Source organism: Choloepus didactylus, chromosome Y (assembly GCF_015220235.1).
Source record: "Choloepus didactylus isolate mChoDid1 chromosome Y, mChoDid1.pri, whole genome shotgun sequence".
In the NCBI taxonomy this organism is placed as follows: domain Eukaryota; kingdom Metazoa; phylum Chordata; class Mammalia; order Pilosa; family Megalonychidae; genus Choloepus; species Choloepus didactylus.
This window is the reverse complement of record NC_051335.1, coordinates 51,804,254-51,826,021: the sequence shown is the minus strand read 5'-3', so window position 1 is coordinate 51,826,021 and position 21,768 is coordinate 51,804,254. Positions and strand designations below refer to the sequence as shown.

Sequence of the window (21,768 nt, the reverse complement as noted above, 5' to 3'; positions counted from 1 at the left end):
ATTACAAGTCACTCTCGGATAAAATGAAGATATGGCCCAGTCAAAGGAACAAACTAACACTTCAAATGAGACACATGATTTGAAACAACAAATTAAAGATGTCCAAACAAACATGCTACATCAAGTAAAATATCAAATTAATGTATGGTGGGAAGATATGGCAAAAGAGGTGAAGCATATAATGAAAACACTGGGTGTAAATAAGGTAGAAATTGATAGTTTGAAAAACCAAATGGCAGAACTTATGGGAATGAAAGGCACAATAGAAGAGTTGAAAAACACAATGGGGATTAACAACAGCAGATTTGAAGAGGCAGAAAAAAGGATTAGTGGGCTAGAGGAAAGGACATCTAAAATTCTACACACAAAAGAACAGATAAGGAAAACAACAGAAAATATGAGCAACATCTCAGGGAACTGAATGAAAACATAAGCACATTAGTGTACATGTTATAGGTGCCCCAGAATGAGAAGAGAAGGAAAAGGGGGAAGAAAGAATAACAGAGGAAATAATCACTGAAAATTTCCCATCTCTTATGATAAACATGAAATTACAGATCCAAGAAGAACAGGGTACCCCAAACAAAATAGACCTAATCCAAGACACTTAGTTATCAGATTGTCAAATGTCATAGAAAAGAGAGAATTCTGAAAGCAGCAAGAGAAAAGCAGTCAGTCACAGAAAAGGGAAACTTAATAACATTATGTGCAGATATCTCAGCATAAAATATTGAGGCAAGAAGGCACTGGTAGGATATATTTAAGATATTGAAAGAGAATAATTGTCAGCAAAGAGTTCTATATCTTAGAAAACTATCCTTCAATACTGAGGGAGAGTTAAACTATTTTCTGATAAACAAACACTGAGAGAGTTTTTGAATATAAGGATCAATACAATAGGAATATATAACCATCTTAAATTTGTAAGCACCCATTGCTATAATTTCAGAATATATAAAGCATAAATTACAGAAATAAAAGTAATAGGAAAACTCGCAATTATAGCTGAAGAGTTTAGCATATTTATCTTAGTAACTAGTAGACCATGAACAAAATATATCAAGAGATATAGAACACTTGAATAACATGATTAACAAATTTGACATAACACATAGACACTACACCAAGCAACTGCAAAATACACTTTTTTTTCAAATGTACAGGGAGTGCTTACCAAAATTAATTATATGATCAACAGTAAAGCAGCTATCCAAAATATTTCAGAGCATTGAAATTATACTGAATATGTTCATTGAGAACATATTCATTGTGTCACATTCAATGAAAATTAGATAACTAAAAACTACCTAAATATTTGGAAATTAAGAATAAAATCTATGGGTTGAAGAATACATAACAATGAAAATTAAAAAATATTTTGACCTGAATGACAAAGAAAATATGATCTTTAAATATCTGTGGAATGCAGAAATGTATTTTGAAAATTTCAGTCTTAAATTCATATATTAGAAGAGAACCTGAAAATCTATGATCTAATTGTCCACCACAATGAGCTAGAAATAGAACAGTAAATTTAAGCTGAATTACATAGGAGGAAAAAAATAAAGATAACAGCAGAAAACAGTAACAGAGAAAACAAAAGCTTTATGTTAATAAAATTGAAAATGTAGAGGAAATAGACGTATTTATTAAATAAGAACACACATGAAGGCCGATGTTAGGTTGGATATATGGTAATAAAATATTTTTTCAAAAATCCATGGAACTGAGAATTTCCAGGAAGATAGTGGGATAGATGAGGTGGAGTAAATTTCTCCTCTGTGAAAGGAACTAGAAAAGGGCCAGAAGACACCCAGAACAGTGAGGGACTTCTACAATCCATGGTGGGGACTTGGATGAAAAAGCAGAAAAGCTGCATCTCAATGTATGAGGTAAATTTATTCATCTGGGACCACCTCCAGTGGCTGGCAGTGGCAAAGTGGCTGCTGTGGAGGGAAGTGAGCAGCTCTCCACTCACATGTACTCATCTCAGAAATTAGCTCCACATGGCCAGGAGCTCCCATGAAGAAAACTGGGAAGCAGGGAACCAGTGTTAACTGAATTTACTGTCCCTCCATGAAAGTCTGTGGTGTGCATAGGCGAGAGGTGTGGATAGGCAAGGGCACCACATAGAAGCACAAAGAGCCCCTCCACACCTCAGAGGCTCAGAGGTGTATGGCAGGCAGGGAACAAGGCATGTGAGATATGCAGCCCCACAGTCCAAGAGTGATTCTCTCAGAGGCTCAGGAATCACCAGACCTACTATGCCCTTCAGTAGACTCCCTGTTGTATGGCACAGGGCCCACACTGCACCTACAGGGCTTGCAGTATCCAGCACATATGGAGAAGAGTTGCACTGATTTGATTTACTTATGATTTGGACCCCACAAAGTGCTCAGGGAAAGTTGAGGGAAAGCTGGATTAAGAGTGAGAGAGGCTGAAGGGCACCATCTGCTGGGAAGACAGGGAAAGTGCCCTCCATCAAGGTGTGGCTTTGATACATATATATGTTCAAATAATCCTACATTTCCAGAAATAACCTTATGAAGAAAAGCAAATGCTCTGAAGCTAACAGAAAATCATAAAACACATGAAAAAAGAAGCAGCTCTGGACAAGTCAACCGACCAAATTAAAAAGCTGGAGGAGACAAAGAATTTGGAGCAATTAATCAAAGAAGTACACACAAATCTCCAAAACAACTTCAATGGGTTAGCTAAAGACATAAAAGACATCAAGAAAACACTAGAAGAACATAAAGAATTTGTAAGTGTAAATAAAAAATAGCAGATCTTATGGAACTAAAAAAATACCGTTGATCAAATTGAAAATACCCTGGAGACACACAACAGCAGATTTGAAGAGGCAGAAGAAACCATAAGTGAATTAGAGGAAAAGGTAATTCAATGCAAATGCATAAAAGAACAGATAGTGAAAAAATTTAAAAATTTTAAATGGATCTCAAGGAAATGATGGACAACATGAAGTGCACAATTATAAGAACCATTGGTGTCCCAGAAGGAGAAGAGAAGATTAAAGGGCTAGGAAGATTGTTTGGAAGACATAGTTGGGGAAAAACTTCCAAGACCTTCTAAATGACATAAATTTGCAAATCAAAGATGCCCATGAACTTCAAATGGAATAAATCCAAATAAAACCACTCAGATATGTACTTATCAGATTGTCAAATGCTGAAGATGAGAAAGTAGTGAAAGCAGCAAGAGAGAATTGATTCATCACATGCATGGGAAACCACATAAGACTAAGTACTGATTCACTCAGCAGAACCATGGAGGCAAGAAGGTAGTGGTATGACATATTTAAGACTCTGAAAAGAAAACTTGCCAGCCAAGAATTCTTTTCCTGCAAAGCTCTCTTTCAAAATTGAGGGAGATATTAAAATTTTCACAGCCAAACAACTGCTGAGACAATTTGTTACAAGAGAACTGCCCTAAAAGATATATTACATGGAGTTCTACAGCTAAGAAAAAAAGAAAGGAGAGAGAGAGAGGTCTAGGGAAGGACACAGAACTGAAGTGTATTAGTAAGGATGATTTAAAGGAAAAAAAAAAGAGTTGAGGAGAAATATACCTGACAAATAAAAACCAAAGGTTAAGATGGTTGGTTCAAGAACTTCCTTCACAGTAATAACATTGAATGTGAATGGATTAAACTCCTCAATTAGAAGATACAGAATGTCAGAATGGATTATAAAGTATGATTGATTGATATTCTGTTTGCAAGATATTCATCTTAGACCCCTTGACACAAAAAGGATTGAAAGTGAAAGGATGGAAAAAGTATCCCACACAAGCTGCAGCCAAAAGAAAGCAGGGGTAGCAATATTAATTTTAGATGAAAGAGACTTTAAATGTAAGGATGCCATAAGAGGCAAAGAAGGACACAACATGTTTAAAATAGTCACCAAGAAGAAATAGCTATCATAAATGTTTATGCACCCAATCAAGGTGCTCAAAAGTACATGAGACAAACAATAGCAAAACTGAATAAAGCAATATAGGTTTCCACAATAATTGTGGGAGACTTCAATACATCACTCTCTCCTACAGATAGATCAGACAGAGGAACAATAAGGAAATTGAGAACCTAGAAAAATGAGATAAATGAATGAGATTTAACAGACGTATACAGAGCATTATCCCAAATTACTAGGATATACATTATTCTCTAGTACTCATGGAACTTTCTCCAGGATAGATCATATGCCGAGGCATAAAACAAGCCTTCATACATTTAAAAAGATTGAAAATATTCAAAGCACAATCTCTGACCATAATGGAATGCAACTAGAAGTCACTATGAAAGATCTAGAACAGTCACAAATATCTGGAAGTTAAACAACACACTCCTGAACAATCAGTAGGTCAAAGAAGAAATTGCAAGAGAAGTTGCTAAAGATCTAGAGATGAATGAATATGAGAACACAACATATCAAAACATGGGATGGGGTAAAGTTGGTATTAATGGGGAAATTTATAGCTCTAAATGCATACATTAAAAAGGATGAAAGAGCTAAAATCAGCAAGCTAATGGAACAACCAAAAAAGATAGAAAATGATCAGCAAACTAATCCTAAAACTAGTAGAAGAAAAGAAATAACAAGGATTAAAGCAGAAATTAATGATATGGAGCACAAAAAAAATAGAATAAAAAAACCCAAAAGTTTGTTCCATGAGAAGATCAAGATTGATGCACTGTTAGCTAGACTGACAAAGACAAAAATAGAGAAGACCCAAATAAAATAATAAATGAGAGGGGGTACATTATGGCAGATTCACAAATAAATTTAAGAAATCAAAGAGGATATTATGAACAACTGTGTGACCACAAAGTAGAAAATTTATATAATTTGTTGGAAACAAATGAACAACCTAGAAGGACAAGAGAAGAAATAGAGGACCTCAACATGCTAATCACAAGTATAGATATCCAACCAGTCATCAAAAAGCTTCCTACAAATGAAAGCCCAGACTCAGATGGCTTCACAGGGTAACTCTACCAAGCTTTTCAAAAACAACTGACATCATTCCTACTCAAACTCTTTCAAAAAACTGAAGGAAATGGAACACTACCTAACTAATAATATGAGGCCAACACCAGTCTATTACCAAAACCAGATAAAGATGCTAAAAGAAAAATTACTGGCCAATCTCCTTAATGAATATAGATGCAAAAATTCTCAGCAAAATACTTGCAAATTATATCCAAAGACACATTGAAAAAAATCATACACCATGGCAAATTGGGGTTCATCCCTGGCATGCAAGTGTGCTTCAGCATAAGAAAGTCAATCAACACATTAACAAATCAAAAGCGAAAAATCAAATGATCATTTCAATAGATGCTGGAATACCATTTGTTAAATTCAGCATGCTTTTTTTTTAATTGAGATTGCTCACATACCATACAATTATCCAAAGATCCTAAGTGTACAAACAGTTGCCCATGGTGCCATCACAGAGCTGTGTATCAATCACCACAATTAATTTTTTTCAATTTTTAGAACATTTTCACTATTCCAGAAAAGAAATAAACACAAAAAAGGAAACTTAAATCCTCCCATACCCCTAATCACCCCTCCCTACATTATTGATTCATAGTATTGGTGTAGTACATTTGTTACTGTTGATAAAAGAATGGCAAAATACTACTAACTGTAGTATGTAGTTTGCAATAGGTATATTTTTTCCTATACGCCCCTCTTTTATTAACTTCTAGTTATAGTGTTGTACATTTGTTATAGTTCATGAGACAGATTTCTAACATTTGTACAGTTAATCATAGACATTGTCCACAACAAGATTCACTGTTTTATACATTCCCATCTTTTAACCTCCAACCTTGCTTCTGGTGACATACATGACTCTGAGCTTACACTTTCCACCACCTTCACACACCTCTCAGCACTGTTAGTTATTCTCACAATGTGCTACCATCACCTCTGTCCATTTCCAAACATTTAAGTTCACCCTAGTTGAACATTCTGCTCATAACATATTATAATTAGTTCATATCAGTGAGACCCTGCAATATTTGTCCTTATGTGTCTGGCTTATTTCACTCAGTATATTGCTCTCAAGTTTTCTTCATCAACCCATTTTTAAAGATGGTTTTGTTCATGCACCATACATCCCATCCTAAGTAACCAATTGATGGTTCCCTGTATAGCCATGTATATAGGTATTATCACCATCAGCAGTATCTATATAAGGACATCTCCATTTCTTCCACAAAGAAGGAGGAAGAGTCAAAGAAGGTAGAGAGACAAAAGAAAAAGAAAAAAGAAAGAGAAAAAACACGACAGCTAGGAAGAAACAAAAAGAAAGATAGCATTAAACTAAAGTAGAATACAGTCAGAAAACATCACCACAGCCAAGAGTCCCATACCCATCCCCTATGTCTCTCCTTATATGAATTTAGCTTTGGTGTATTGCCTTCGTTACATTAAAAGAAGCATAATGCAATATTTCTGCCAAGTATAGTCCCAGTTTGAATTGATTTTATATTTCCCCCAATCCCACCCTATGTTTAACACTTGCAATGCTATATTAATTTGTTCTTCCTCCTGTAAAAACATATTTACACCTTGAATCAAAATTGTTGAGCACCCTAGGTTTCACTGAGTTATACATCCCCAGTATTTATCTTTCCTCTTTCCTTCTGGTGTCCCACATGCTCCTAACCTTCTTCTTTCAACCACACTCCCTGTCACCTTTGTTCAGTGTACTTACATTGATGTGCTCCTATCTCTCAAAATTGCATTCCAAACCTCTTTCTCCTGTCTTTTCCTTTCTGTCTGTAGGGCTCCCTTTAGTGTTTCCTGTAGAGCAGGTATCTTGTTCACAAACACTGTCATTGTTTGCCAGAGAATATTTTAAGCTCTCCCACATATTTGAAGGAGATTTTTTGCCAGATATAGGATTCTTGGTAGGCAGTTTGTCTCTTTAAGTATCTTAAATATATCACCCCACTTCCTTCTTGCCTCCATGGTTTCTATTGAGAAATCTTCACATAGTCTTATCAAGCTTCCTTTGTAAGTGATGGATCACTTTTCTCTTGCTGTTTTCAGGATTCTCTCTTTTTTTTCTGACATTTGATAATCTGATTATTAAGTGTCTTGCCATAGGTCTATTCAGATCTATCTGTTTGGGGCATGCTGTGCTTCTTGAATCTGTAATATTATGTCTTTCATAGAAGGTGGGAAATTTTCATTGATTATTTCCTCTATTATTGCTTCTGCTCCTTTTCCCTTCTCTTCACCTTCTGGGAGACACATGACATGTACATTCCTATGTTTCATGTTGTCATTCAATTCCCAGTTATGTTGCTCATATTTTTCCATTCTTTTCCCCATCTGTTCTTTTGTGTGCAGGAGTTCAGGTGTCTTGTTCTCCAGTTCCTAAGTGTTTTCTTCTGCCTCTTGACATCTGCTGTTGTATGTTTCCATTGTGTCTTTCATCTCTTGTGTTGTGCCTTTCATTTCCATAGATTCTGCCAGTTGTTTTTCCAAACTTTTGATTTCTACCTATTTATACCCAGTGTTTTCATTATATGCTTCATCTCTTTTCCCATATCTTCCCTAAACTTTTTGAATTGATTTAACATTAGTTGTTTCAATCCCTGTATCTCAGTTGAAGTGTAAGTTTTTTCCTTTGACTGGGTCATAACTTCATTATTCTTAGTGTAGGCATGTGGTTTCCTTGGTTACCCCAATAATGTTTTCCCAGACCAGAACAGGGTCAGGTCTCAGAAGGAAGCAATAGCATCAGGTTTCCCTGATAGTGTGTCTTAGAAGATTATACACCCTGTGATGCCTCAGATCACTGTGATTTTCTGCCCAGCAGGTGGCATCTGTCAGCATGTCACTCCACACTGGTGTAAGGAGTTGTGTCCTTTGGCTGTATTCCGCCAGGCTCTGGGGTTTTGTTCTGAATGGAATGTGGGTAGTAGAGCTTGGCACCACCTCTTTCCTCTTAGGGAAGATACATGCCCTATGGAGGTATCATTTGCATTTGAATAGTCTCTCTGACTCCACTAACTCCAACCTTGTCTGGGTCAGAGTGCTGGGAACTAAAAATGGCTGAGACTTTCTCCACTGAGCCAAAAAAGCGACACAAAAAGCCCCCCTTCAGGGCCATTCTCTCGCCACCCTCAGTTTCACCTGTCACCGAGATATAGCACCTGGTCCTCTAGGCTCCCCCTCCCTCCAAGTGATGTCCTCCAGCTCTCAAAGGTCAGTCATCACCATAAGCCTCTGTCTGATTGTTTGGGATTCATAGCTCATATCAAGCAATAAACATTTGTTCATTAAAACCTCAGTTGTAGCTGGGCTGAGCTATATTCACTTGTCCAGGCTTTGCAGTTTGGGCTGCCATGGGGAGGAGGGGGCTCTTGGCTTGGGTCTGCAGTTTTTGCTTACAGATTTTCTGCTGCAACCTTGGACATTCCTCCCAATCCAGCTTGGTGTATGATATATGGAGAGTCATGAATGTCCCCCAGCATTTACTAGTTGTTTCTGGTTGTTTATTAGTTGTGCTAGGGAGACTAACTAGCTTCCACTCCTCTCTATACTGCCATCTTCTTCTTACCCCCTCAGCATGCTTTTTTGATAAAAACACTTCCAAAGTTAGCAATTGAAGGAAACTTCATCAATATAAAGGGCATATATGAAAAACCCACAGCCAGCATAGTACTCAATGGTGAGAGACAGAAAGCCTTCCCTGTATGATCAGGAATGATATAAGGATACCTGATGTAACCACTATTATTCAATATTGTGCTTGAAGTTCTAGCCAGAGCAATCTAGCAAGACAAAGAAATAAAAGGCATCCAAATTGGAAAGGAAGAACTAAAACTCTCATTAGTTTCAGATGATATGTTTTTGTATTTGGAAAACACCAAGAAATCAATGACACAGCTACTTGGGCTAATAAACAAATTCAGCAAAGTGGCTGGATAAAAGATTAATGCACATAAGTCAGTAATGTTCCTATAAATTAGAAATAATCTAACTGGAGAGACACTCAAGAAAAACAGATTCCATTATCAGTAGCAACTAAAAATATCAAGTACCTAGAAACAAACATTACCAAGGATGTAAAAGACCTCTACAAGAAAATTATGTAACTTTCCTAAAAGAAAAAACAGGGAACCTAAAGAGATGGAAAGATATTTCATGTTCATGGATAGGATGGATAAACACAATTAAGATGTCAATTCTACCCAAACTGATCTACAGATTCAATGCAATTCCAATCAAATTGCAATAACCTATCTGAAGACTTCAAAAAGGTAGCTATCAAAGTTATTTGGAAGGGAAAGAGGCCTCAAATTGCTAAAAACTTTCTAAAATAGAGAAAAGAAGTGGGAGGAAATTTAATTCCTGGTTTGAAGCATATTATAAAGCCACAGTAGTCAAAACAGCATGGTATTGGCACAAAGATACAAATATTGATCAATGGAATTGAATTGAGAATTTTGAAACAGACCTCCCAATCTATGGTTGACTGATTTTTGATAAGGCCCCCAAATCCACTGAACTGGGACAGAACCATCTCTTCAAAAAATGAGCCTGGGAGAGCTGGTTGTCCATATCCAAAAGAATGAAAGAGGATCCCTACCACATGCCTATACAAAAATTAACTTAAAGTGAATGAAAGGCCCCAATATAAGAGACAGTACCAGAAAACTCTTAGAACATAATATAGGGAAACATCTTCAACACCTAGTATTAGGGGTCACTTTTTAGACTTTAAACCAAAATCACAAGCTTTGGGAGAAAATATTTGGAAACCATATATCTCATAAGAGACTGATATCTTGCATATATAAGGAAATCCTACAACTCAACAACAGTAGTACAAACAGCCCAATTTTAAAGTGGGAAGAAGATATGAAAAGACATTTCTCCAAACAGGAAATACAAATATCTAAAAACACATTTAAAAATGTTCATCTTCACTTGCGATTAGGAAGATGTAAATGAAAAACAAAATGAGATTTCATCTCACACCAATAAAAATGGCTGTCATTAAACAGGAAACTACAAATGCTAGAGAGGATGTGGAAAAATTGGAACCCCTTCTTTTCTGGTGGGGCTGCATAATGGTACAGCCACTCTGGAAGACAGTTTGGTGGTTCCTCCAAAAACTAGGTATCAGGTTTCCCTGTGATCTAGCAACTTCAGAAGATCTGAAAACAGTGACATGAGCCCATATTTGCACACTGATGTTCATAGCAGCATTGTTCACAATTACCAAAAGATGTTGTAATAGTTAGGGCTCTCTAGGAAATAGAATCAATAAGAGATATCTATAAATATAAGATTTTATAGAAGTGTCTCATGCAACTGTGGGTATGCATGAGTTCAAATTCTATAAGGCAGGCAGCAAACTGGCATCTCCAATGAAGATGTTGGATGAACTCCTCAGGCAGTGAACTGGCAACTTCAATTAACTCCTCAGGACATGCTTCACTGGCTAGCTGAAGAAGTGAAAGTCCTCTATCTGTCTCATTTAAAAGTCTTCAACTGATTGGATTAAATCCAGCTGATTGAATTCTCTCATTGTGGAAGACATGACCTACATTGAAGTAATCAGTTGCAGCTGCAGCCAGTTGATGGATGATTTAATAAACCAGCCTTTTGGTTTGTTAACCAGCTACAAATATCCTTGCAGCAATGGTTAGGCCAGTGCTTGGTTGATCAGTCACCTGAACACAATCAGTAGGCCAACTTGACACATGAACCTAACCATAATAGATGGAAACTATCCAAATGTCAGTCAACAGATGGGTGGATAAAAATTGTGGTATTACACACGATGGAATACTACACAGCAGTAAGAAGGAATGAGGTCATGAAACATGGCAACATGGATGAACCTTGAAGACATAATGCTGAGTGAAATAAGCCAGACACAAAAGGAGAGATGTTGTATCTTACCACTAATGTGAACTCCATGAAAAATGTAAAATAAATGTCTTATAATGTACTATATACAGGTCCTAGAGATGGTCAGAAGCTAGTGAAGGGGAAATTATAATCTAACATGTGAAGATATGATAATGAGGGTGAACAAAATGTTATCGAATGGTCAGGTGTAATTATGGTTCATTAACGGCATTGTAAGTTATCAGTGACTCACTGAAAGTGAACATGTTTGTAAATGGTTGTTTATAGGCATGTAACCCACAGAGTAGCTCCACAAAGAGAAATGTGTTAGCTTGATATACTTATAAAGTATGACACTCATGCAGAGGGATAACAACAGAGTGGTATATGGTAAAACTACCCATTACATATTAAAGACTATGTTTAATAGACATACCTTACCAACACTACACTAATACTAGGGATGAATATTTAGCAGCTGATAAGAGCTATGGAATGTATTATGTTATTATAATTGTTTAAAATTGAGTGTGAAGAGGATTGTACAACTAAGTGAAGGTAATGAAAGAAACTGACCATTTAGCTTGGGATAGCATACACATTAAGTGAAATTAGGAACCCACCACTTAATAAATCAAGCCCTTGACTTGAATTTTGCTCTTGTGAAACTTAGGGTTGTAAATGGGAGGCTAAGCCATTCTATAATTATGCCTAAGTGGTAACTCCAGGGAACTTCTTTTGTTGTTCACATTTGGTCTTTCCCTCTCTAAGCCCAACTCAGCAAAGAAATTCATTACCCGCCATGAGCAACATGACTCCTAGGGGAATGAATCTCCCTGGTGACATTGGACATGATGCCCAGGAAAGAGCCAAGCCCTTGCAGTGAGGGATAGAAAATAACTATTTGCCCAAGGGGGGGGGGTAGGTTAAAAAGTGAGGTCACAGTGGCTGAGAGACCCCAAATAGAGTCAGGAGGCTAACCTGGAGGTTTGTCTTATGTAAGCTCCAGCTAGAAGTCCCAAATGGCCACAGTATGCCATGCCCTTACCAAAAGTAGTTCCCAAATACCTATGTTCCTGAGATTCTATAAAATATTCCCTTGCTAAGTTTTGTCTCTCAGCAACTTAAATCTGCCAGGGTGTTCCTCTGCCAGGCAAGTCCTAAAACCAAGTGGCAACAGTCTCTTTAAGAACAATAATCAGATGCAATCCCCATCCCCATACTGTTGACACCCCCTTTCAATAAAGAACAAGTTAGCATGCTATCTGCCTAGACATCCCTGAAGATGGAGAAAGAGATTCAGTGAGAGGAAGGGATAGCAACAAATGAGATAAAGTTCAACCTGGGTCTATGAATACTGAAACTTTACATAAATATGTATTTATTTATATTTGGATGCTGGGGTTTTTGAATAGCTGGAAGGAGGTAAATGACATGGTGAATCTGTAACCTATATCATCCTTTGAAATGTGCTCTGTAGCTATTCATTGAATTGTGCTTTGAAAGTCTTCACCTTTCTGTTTATATCCTATATTGCCTAATAAGGAAAGAACTGAAACTGTGGAACTCTAACCCATAACAATTTTTGAAATTACTTATATAATTGCTTGTTGGGCTGTACATCAAAAGTTAACACCTTTCTGTATGCATGTTATGTTTTACAGGAACAGAAATAGCTGAAGTTGTGGAATTGTGACCTATGATATTCTTTGAAATTGCTCTCTAACTACTTGCTGAAATGTACTTTGAAAGTTAGCACTGTTATGTATACATGTTAAAGTTCACAATTTTTAAAAAACGCATTAAAAATTAAAAAAAAATCTTCCTACAAATTAAAGCCTAGGGCCAGAGGGCTTCCCAGAAGAATTTTACCAAACATTCCAAAAACAACTGACACCATCCTGCTCTAACACTTCCAAAAACTTGAAGAAAAAATGAAAACTACCTTACTCATTTTATGAATCTAACATCACTCTAAAACCAAATTCAGATGAAGATAGTACAAGAAAGGAAACCTAGAGGCCAGTCTCTGTAATCAATATAGATGCCAAAAATCTCAACAAAATGCTTGCAAATTGAATCCAGAAACAAACTAAAAGAATTATATACCACGACCAAGTGGGGTTCATTCCAGGCATGCAAGTGTCGTTCAGCATAAGAAAATTAAGGTAATACAACACATTAACAAATCAAAAGAGAAAAATCAAATGATCATCTTGATAGGTTCTGAAAATGCATTTGACAAAATTCAGGTTCATTTTTTAACAAAAACACTTCAAAAGGTAGGAATTGAAGGAAAATTTCTCAATATGGTAAAAGGGGTATATGAAATCCCACAGCCAGCATAGCACTCAATTGTGAGAGAATAAAAGACTCCATACTAAGACTGAAAATGAGACAAGAATACTCACAGTTACCACTACTATTCAACATTGTGTTACAAATACTAGCCAGAGCAAACCAGCAAGACAAAGAAATAAAATGCATCCAAATTGGAAAGGAAGAAGTAAAACTGTCATTATTTGCAGATGATATACTCATATATTTGGAAAATCCTGAGAAATCAATGACAAAGTTACTTGAGCTAATAAACAAATTCAGTAGAGTGGTGGGATAAAAGATTAATGTGCAGAAGTCAATAATGTTCCTATACACTAGAAATGACCTAACTGAAGAGACACTCAAGAAAAGAATTCCACTTACAATAGCAACTAAAAAACATGAAATACCTAGGAATAAACTTAACTAAGGATGCAAAAGAACTCTGCACAGAAAATTACAGAACTTTAATATAAGAAATAAAAGAGGACCTACATAGGTGGAAAAATATTCTGTGTTCATGGATAGGAAGGCTAAACACCATTAAGATGTCAATCCTACCCAAACTGATCTACCAATTCAATGCAATTCCCATTAAAATTCCAACAATCTATTTTGGAGACAAAACAACCTATTTTGTAAAAGCTAGCTGTCAAATTTATTTGAAAGGGAAGTGGTCTCAATTGCCAAAAACATCCTAAAAAAGAAGAATGAAGTGGGAGGACTTACACTTCTTGACTTTAAAACATAATATAAAGCCATAGTGGTCACAACAGCATGGTACTGGCACAAGGATAGACATATTGACCAATGAAATAGAATCAGGAGTTTGGAAATAGACCCCCAGATTTATGGTTGTCTGATTTTTTCATAAGCCCCCAATATCCACTGTACTGGGACAGAACTGTCTCTTCAACAAATGGGGTTGGGAGAACTGGATATTCACACCCAAAAGAATGAAAGAGGACCCCTACCTCACAGCTGATATAAAAATTAACTCAAAGTTGATCAAAGACCTCAATGTAAGAGACAGTACAACAAAATTCCTAAAATATAATGTAGGGAAATATCTTCAAAACACCTAGTATTACAAGATCGCTTCTTAGACCTTATACCCAGAGCAGAAGAACTGAAAGAAAAAATAGATGAATAGGACCTCCTCAAATTGGCTACTTTTTTCTTCAAAGGACTTTGTCAAAGGGGTGAAAAGGCAGCTACTCAAGGGGAGAAAATATTTGGTGAACATGTTCTGATAAGACACTGATAAGAGACTGATATCCTGCATATCAGCTCAACATCAACAGTACAAACAGCCCAATTATAAAATGGGCAAAAGATGTGAAAAGATTTTTCCAAAGAAGAAGTATAAATGGCTAAAAACCACATGAAAAAAATTGTTCATATTCACTAGCTATTAGGGAGATGCAAATCAAGACCACAATGAGATATCTCACATCAATAAAAATGGCTGCCTTTAAACAAACAGGAAACTACAAATGCTGTAGATGATGTGGAGAAATTGGAACTCTTATTCATTGCTGCTGAGAATGTATAATGGTACAGCCCCCGGTGGAAAACTGATTGGCAGTACCTCAGAAAACTAGATATAGAATTACCCTACAATCGGGCAATTCCAATTCCCAGTATATATCCAGAATAGCTGATAACAGTGACAGTAACAGATATTTGTGCACTGATATTCATAGTGGCATTGTTCACAATTGACAAGAAGTGGAATCAACCCAAGTGTCCTTCAAAAGATGAGTGGATAAACAAAATGAAGTATATACATACCATGGAATACTATGCAGCAGTAAGAAGGAGTGAGGTCTTGAAACATATGACAACATGGATGAAACTTGAAGTCATAATGGTGAGTGAAATAAGTCAGAAACAAAAAGAGAGATATTGTATGTTATCACTAATATGATCTCCCTGAACAATGTAAAAGCAGTGTCCTATAATGTAGAATGTAGGGGAACTAGAGATAGCCAGAGGCTGTTGAAGGAGGAATGATTAACTAATAGGTACAGACATGTTAATGAGTGTGAACTTAAAGGCATGGAATGAACAGAGCTGATGATAGTTCCTTAATGGGATTATAAGTATCAGTACTCACTAAAGGCAAACATGATTGAAAAGTCTTGTTTAAAAGTGTGTATCCCTCAAGTGCTTGCATGATCTATTTCTAAGGTATGTTACTGGTACAAAAAGTTAAAAACAGAATGGTATATGGTAAAACTACATATTGCATATTATACAGTATATGTAATATGGATAGCTTACCTGTACCGCACTACAAGAGATAAATAACTAGGGGCTGATAAGAGCTTTGGGGTGTTTGGGTTATGACAATTATTTAAAATTGAGAGTGATGATGATTGTTCAACTAAGTGAAGATAATGTGAGATATTGATTGTTTATCTTGGACAGAGTGTATGCTATGTGAAATTAGGAACGCCCTACTTATTAAGTCAAGCACTTGATCTTGAGGTTTGCTCTTTTTAAATGAATGGCTGTAAAGGGGAGACTAATCCTACCTACAATTATGCCTAGGACTTACCTCCAGAGAACCTGTTTTTTTGCACAGGTGTGGCCTTTGTCTTTCTAAGCCCAACTCTGAAAATTAATTCATTACCTTCCCCCACTATGTGGAACAAGACTCCCAATACAGTGACTCTCCCTGTCAACATGGAACATGGAATGAGCCTGGTCCAGACTTCAAGGGATTGTGAATGTCTTTTTAACCAAAAGGAGGAAAAGAAAGGCAACAAAATAAGGTTTCAGTGGCTAAGAGATTTCAAATGGTGTTGCTAGGCTATCCTGGAGGATACTCTTATGCAAACTCCAGCTAGATATTCCAAATGCCCACAGCATGCCAACCCTAACCATCAGTAGTCCCCCGAAAACTAAAGAATATACCTAGGTTCCTATCTGAGACTCCTATAAAAGTTTTATTCACTAAGTGTACTGTGCAGAAACTTAAATCTCTACAGCGTTCCTATGCCAGGTAAGTCCCAAAACTCAGAGGCAACAACCTCTCAAAGAACATCAACCAGATCATCTCCATTCCCAATAATACTGTCACCCCTTTTCAATATGAACAAATTAGTGGTCACTGCCCACATATCCGTAAAGATCACGACAGTGATCAAACAAGAGAAAGGGTTAGCAACTGACAAGATATGATTTAACAAATGATCATGAATGCTGAATCTTTATATAAATATATTTTTTTAGTCTCCAGGGTACTACAATAGCTAGAAGGAAGTAACTGACATGGTGTAACTGTAACATATAGCATGCTTCAAAATTTGCTCTATAGCTACTTGTTAAATTATACTTTGAAAGAGATCACATTTCTGTATATATATTATATTCCACAATAAGGAAATAACTGAAATGTGGAACTGTAACCCATAATATTCCTTGAAATTTGGTCTCTAACTGCTTGTTAAATTGTACTTTGAAAGTTATCACTTTTCTGTATATATGGTATATTTCACAATAAAAATGAAAAAAAATGTATGGAACTGTGCTATACAGTCAATCCTATGCTAAACAATGGACTATAGTTAATAGTACCATCATGAAAATGAGCTTTTATCAATTGTGCCAAATGGATCACACTAATGAAAATTATTAATAATAGGGTGGTATATGGCAAACTTGTATTTTATGCATGATTTTTCTGTAAACACATTTCTCTAATAGAAAAAGAACACATATTAAAAGTGAAATATTGGGAATAGAAAATCTGAATTGTATATACATATACAAAACTTTGACTCAGTAATGAAAAACTTACCGACACAGAGAACTCCAGTTCAAGATATCTTCATTAATCAGTTCTTCCAAACACCTATGGAATAAATAACAATAATTATTCATAAACTTTTCCAAAAATAGAGAACACATCAATTTTCTCTATGAGGAGATCATAACCATAATATCAAAATCTGACAAGGTCATTAATAGGAAATAAAATTATAGGTCTATATCTCTCATAAACATAGATGCTAAAATACTTAAAAATTTTTTGGCAAATTCAATACATAGAAAAGATTTTATATCACAACTAAGTGTGGTTTATTTCAGGAATAAAAGCTTGGTTTAATGTTTGAAAATCAATGTAATTCTCCATATTAATTAAAGGAGGGAAATTAGATGATCATCACAATATATGCAGGAAAGGCATTTGATAATATTCAGCACTCATTTAAGGAAAACTTCTTTGCAAGCAATTAATAGAGGGAAACTTCCTCAATCTGATAATGGGAAGCTACAGAAAAGTTACCTAACAAATATAACAACCTATGTTAAAATATAGGAAAGTTTTCCCCTGAACTTGGGAGCAAGACAAGGATGTTCAGTAGTACAACTTTGAGTTATCATTGTACTGTAGTCCCAAGAAAGTAAATGAAACATAGAATTGGAATGGAAGAAATTAAATTGTCATTTATAAGCAGCATGATTGTTATGCAGCAAATGTAAAATATCTGTAGTTACAGTATTAGAACTCATAAGTGAATTTAATATGGTTGTTAAATGCAAAGACAAAGGGTGAAAAAAATCAGTTATATTTCTAAATACCAGCAACAAAACAATTAGAAAGATTTTAATGATCTCATTTATATAATAATATCAGATACATAGAAATAAATCTTAAAAATATGTGTAATACCTCTACACTGAAAAATACAAAATGATATTAAGATAAGTGAAAGAAAAGATGAAAAAATTGGGGGATATGCCATGTTCAGGGATTGGAACACTCATTTTAAATATAACAATTCTCCCCAAATTGATACATTAACTAATGCAATCCTAATATAAATTTTGACATTTTTGGTGATAATTGATATTTGATTCAAAATTTTATGTGGAATTGAAAGAGTCAAGAATAGCCAAGACAATTTGAAAGAAGATCAGCATATCTGAAAAATATACATTACCAGATATCAAAACACCAAATTATTATAAAGTGTCAGTAATATAGACAATGTAGTATTGACACAAAGATAGGAAAATAATCAATGGAACACAAGAAAGAGTGCAAAAACAGACCTACAGAGATAAGGTCACCTGATTTTCCTAAACTTTTAGTGTGCTTGGGAAATATGGTATTTTCAATAAAGGTACTACTCAGTTTTGTATCTACAAGGGGAAAATAGGATTCTCACAGCTAGAGAAGGTTGTGGGGTTAAGAGAAGTTGTTTTTTTTCCCAATGATAGGAACTATTACTATTTTTTGTATGATAATGAGAATGATTTCAGTTTTAAAAATATGATACAAAATAGGAGTTAATTATAAGAGCTATGTCCTAAGTAGGGGAGAAAATCCAAAGCAGAGGTAAAGGAGTTAGATTTAGATCAGGGAAAGAAGAAGGCAGAGAATAGGGGTAAAGGTGCATATAGCTTATTATATTCTTGGTGACAATGTTAAAGTTTTCCCATTTGTCTCAGTTAACTGAGAGCAGGGTGGAGGCAAGTTTCTAGATTTGTAAAAGGAGGACTAGCTGTGAAATATTCATCTTTGGGAGTAGATGACCACTGAATTGACTTAGAAAGCATAATGCCAGGTAGCATTAATGGCCCACTTGAAGCTTGTCATCATAAATTTAAATTGAAGTCAATTGCCATAGTTAAATTCTTCTCTCACACACATTCAAATCACAAAGGTGCATTTGTGGAGTTAAGGGGAGAGGTGGATTTATCCAAAATTAGTTTTATCAGAAGAGATGTGAAAAGTGAGAAAGGGAGTTGAGGATGTATTCATGGGAGTATTTTTGCTGAGTCACCGTGAGTTTGTAAGGATTTAAGATAGGTAAGAATCTATTATGTGTAAGGAAGCATGTGAAGCCAATGGGAAGGTTTTGGTGAGGAACTGTGTTGCAGTTTGCTAATGCTACCAGTATGCAAAACACCAGAAATGGATGGCTTTTATAAAGAGTGTTTATTTGGTTACACAGTTACAGTCTTAAGGCCTTAAAGTGTCTGAGGTAAGGCATCAACAGTTGGGTACCTTCACTGGAGAAAGGCTGTTGGCATCCAGAAAACCTCTGTTAGTTGGGAAGGCACATGGCTGGCATCTGCTTACTCCTAGATTACATTTCAAAATGGCATTCTGCAAAGCATCAGCTTTCAATGGCCATCTTCAAAATATTTCTGTATGTTGCAGCAGTGAGCTCCTTCTGTCTGAGCTTCTTATATAGGACTCTGGTGATTCAATTAAGACACCCTGAATAGACAGGGTCCATACCTCCATGGAAATTATCCAATCAAATGTTTCACTCAAAGTTTATTGATTCACATCTCCATGGAAGCACTCCATCAAAGGATTCCAACCTAATCAACACTAAAATGTCTGGCCCCACAAGATTGTATCAAAGAACATAGCATTTTGGGGGATGTAATACACCCAAACAAGCACTGACAGTGAAAAGGCAGAAGAATGAATAAGTTTAGAGGGGTGAGAAAATTGTTGGAATGGAGGTATTAGAGGTACCTTAGGCAGTGGCTGGACAGAGAAATATTTGAAACTGAGATTTTGGGGGAAAACGAATTGAAGTGAGCCACTGACGGATGGAAGACAAGATAATTGCAGAAGTCAAAGAATTAAGACATCAGAATATGAGAATGATCATACATACAGTGAAATCACCAGAAATTAAGACAGGAGTTCTGTTGCAGTAAATGACAGTGGAACAGAAAGAAAAATAGTGGCAAAATGAAGGGGAGTGACCTAGGAGTCAGTAAATGAATAAGGAAAGGTAGTAGGTGATAACATCTGATGGCATGCCATTAAGAGCTGGCTTTTTTTAGGGAGTGGAGAAGGAAATGGTCTGGAAGTCGTACCACGGATAAAAGCTGACACCTACCTCTTGATCCAGTGGAAGGAAGAGATATGAGAAAGAAAGCAGCCTCTACTTGAGGGGAATGACAGAAAATCAGTGTATTTGAGGGAGAGCCAGGTTTCAGATAGAGCAAGAAGTTGACGGTATTCAGATAGGAAGAAGAGGAGTAAATAAGAAGGAGGATTGCCGACAACAGTGAATTTCAAAGAGGAAATGTCCAATGGTAACATAATCCTGTGACTGTTGTCATGTAAAGGGGAAGATCAGATGTAAACAGCATCAAACTAGGAATATCTTAGTGAAAGCACAAGTGATATGGGGAGCTCCCTTTGGGGAACTCAGTTATACTTTTTGACCTAATCATTCTTTTACTTTCATTCAAAATGTACTGAATTTTCTGATTCTAAAAGTAATACACACATCAAGAAAATTTAAATATAAAAGAAATGTATCAATTAAAAAGAGAAAATTCCTGTAATTTTCTTCTGTGGAATAATTTTCTAGAATTTGAATTTCTGAGTCAAAGATTTTTAAAATTCTCTTTGATTTATTGAGATTTTGCACACTTCTATGTGCTTATTGAACATTCATATTATTTTATGCTACAATGATTGCATTGTTATTACTATTTTTTCCCATTTTATTTTTTATTAATATTTATTCACATACCATACAATCATCCAACGTACATAATCCATTGATTGCATTACCACCATATTGTTGTTCATTCATCACCCCGATCTATTTTTTAACATTTTCCTTGTACCAGAAAAAGTGAAAGCAAGACTATTAAAAAAAGGAGTGAAAACAGAATACCCAAATTGCCACCACCCTCCATTCTTCCTTTAGGTTTTTTTTTTTTTGCCCCCATTTTTCTACTCATCCATTCATATATTGGACAAATGGGGGTGTGATCCATGTAGCTTTCCCAATCACATTGTCACCCCTCATAAGCTACATTGTTATACAATCATCTTCAAGATTCAGGGGTTCTTGGTTGTAGTTTGATGGTTTCAGGTATTTACTGCTAAATATTCCAATTCATTAAAACCTAAAAGATTATCTATATTGTGCATAAGAGTGCCCACCAGAGTAACCTCTTGGCTCCTTTTGGAATCTCTCAGCCACTGAAACTTATTTCATTTCATTTCACATCCCCCTTTTGGTCAAGATGTTCTCCATCCCATGATGCTGGGTCTAGTTTCCTCTTCAGGAGTCATATTCAATGTTGCCAGGGAGATTTACACCCCTGGGTGGCAGATTCCATGTATGGAGTATGGAAGTGATTTCACCTGCCAAGTTGGCTTGACTAGAGAGAGGGCCACAACTGAGCAACAAAGAGGCATTCATGGGGAGACACTTAGGCACAATTATAAACAATTCTAACCACTTCTCTGCAATAACAGTCTTCTCAAGGGCAAGTCCCATGATAGAGGGCTCAGCACATCAAACCACCAGCCCCCAATGTCTGCAAGCACATCAGCAACCATCGAGGTGGGGAAGTTGAATACCCCTGCATTCTCCCCTAGCTCCTCAGGGGAGCTTTGCATATTTTTTTTTTCATTTTTTTAAATTAACTATTAACTACACCAAAAAAATTTAAAAAAAAAAAACATTACAAACAAACCAAAACAATGAATAAGAAAAAGACAACTAAGCTAAAATAATCACTTTACTTCCAA

At 36.0% G+C, this 21,768-nt stretch overlaps 1 protein-coding gene across 1 annotated transcript in view; it reads right to left on the bottom strand.

Annotated features, from left to right (window-relative positions):
- The window catches only part of CYLC1 (cylicin 1), a 33,549-nt gene extending 12,783 nt beyond the window's left edge, over positions 1–20,766 (bottom strand). The window contains exons 1-2 of the mRNA XM_037822769.1: positions 20,756–20,766; positions 17,038–17,091 (exon numbers count right to left, since the gene is read on the bottom strand). Of these exons, the coding sequence (XP_037678697.1) occupies positions 17,038–17,091; positions 20,756–20,766 (65 nt within the window). The remainder of the gene's footprint in view (positions 1–17,037; positions 17,092–20,755) is intronic.
- Between the last annotated feature and the right edge of the window lie 1,002 nt (positions 20,767–21,768).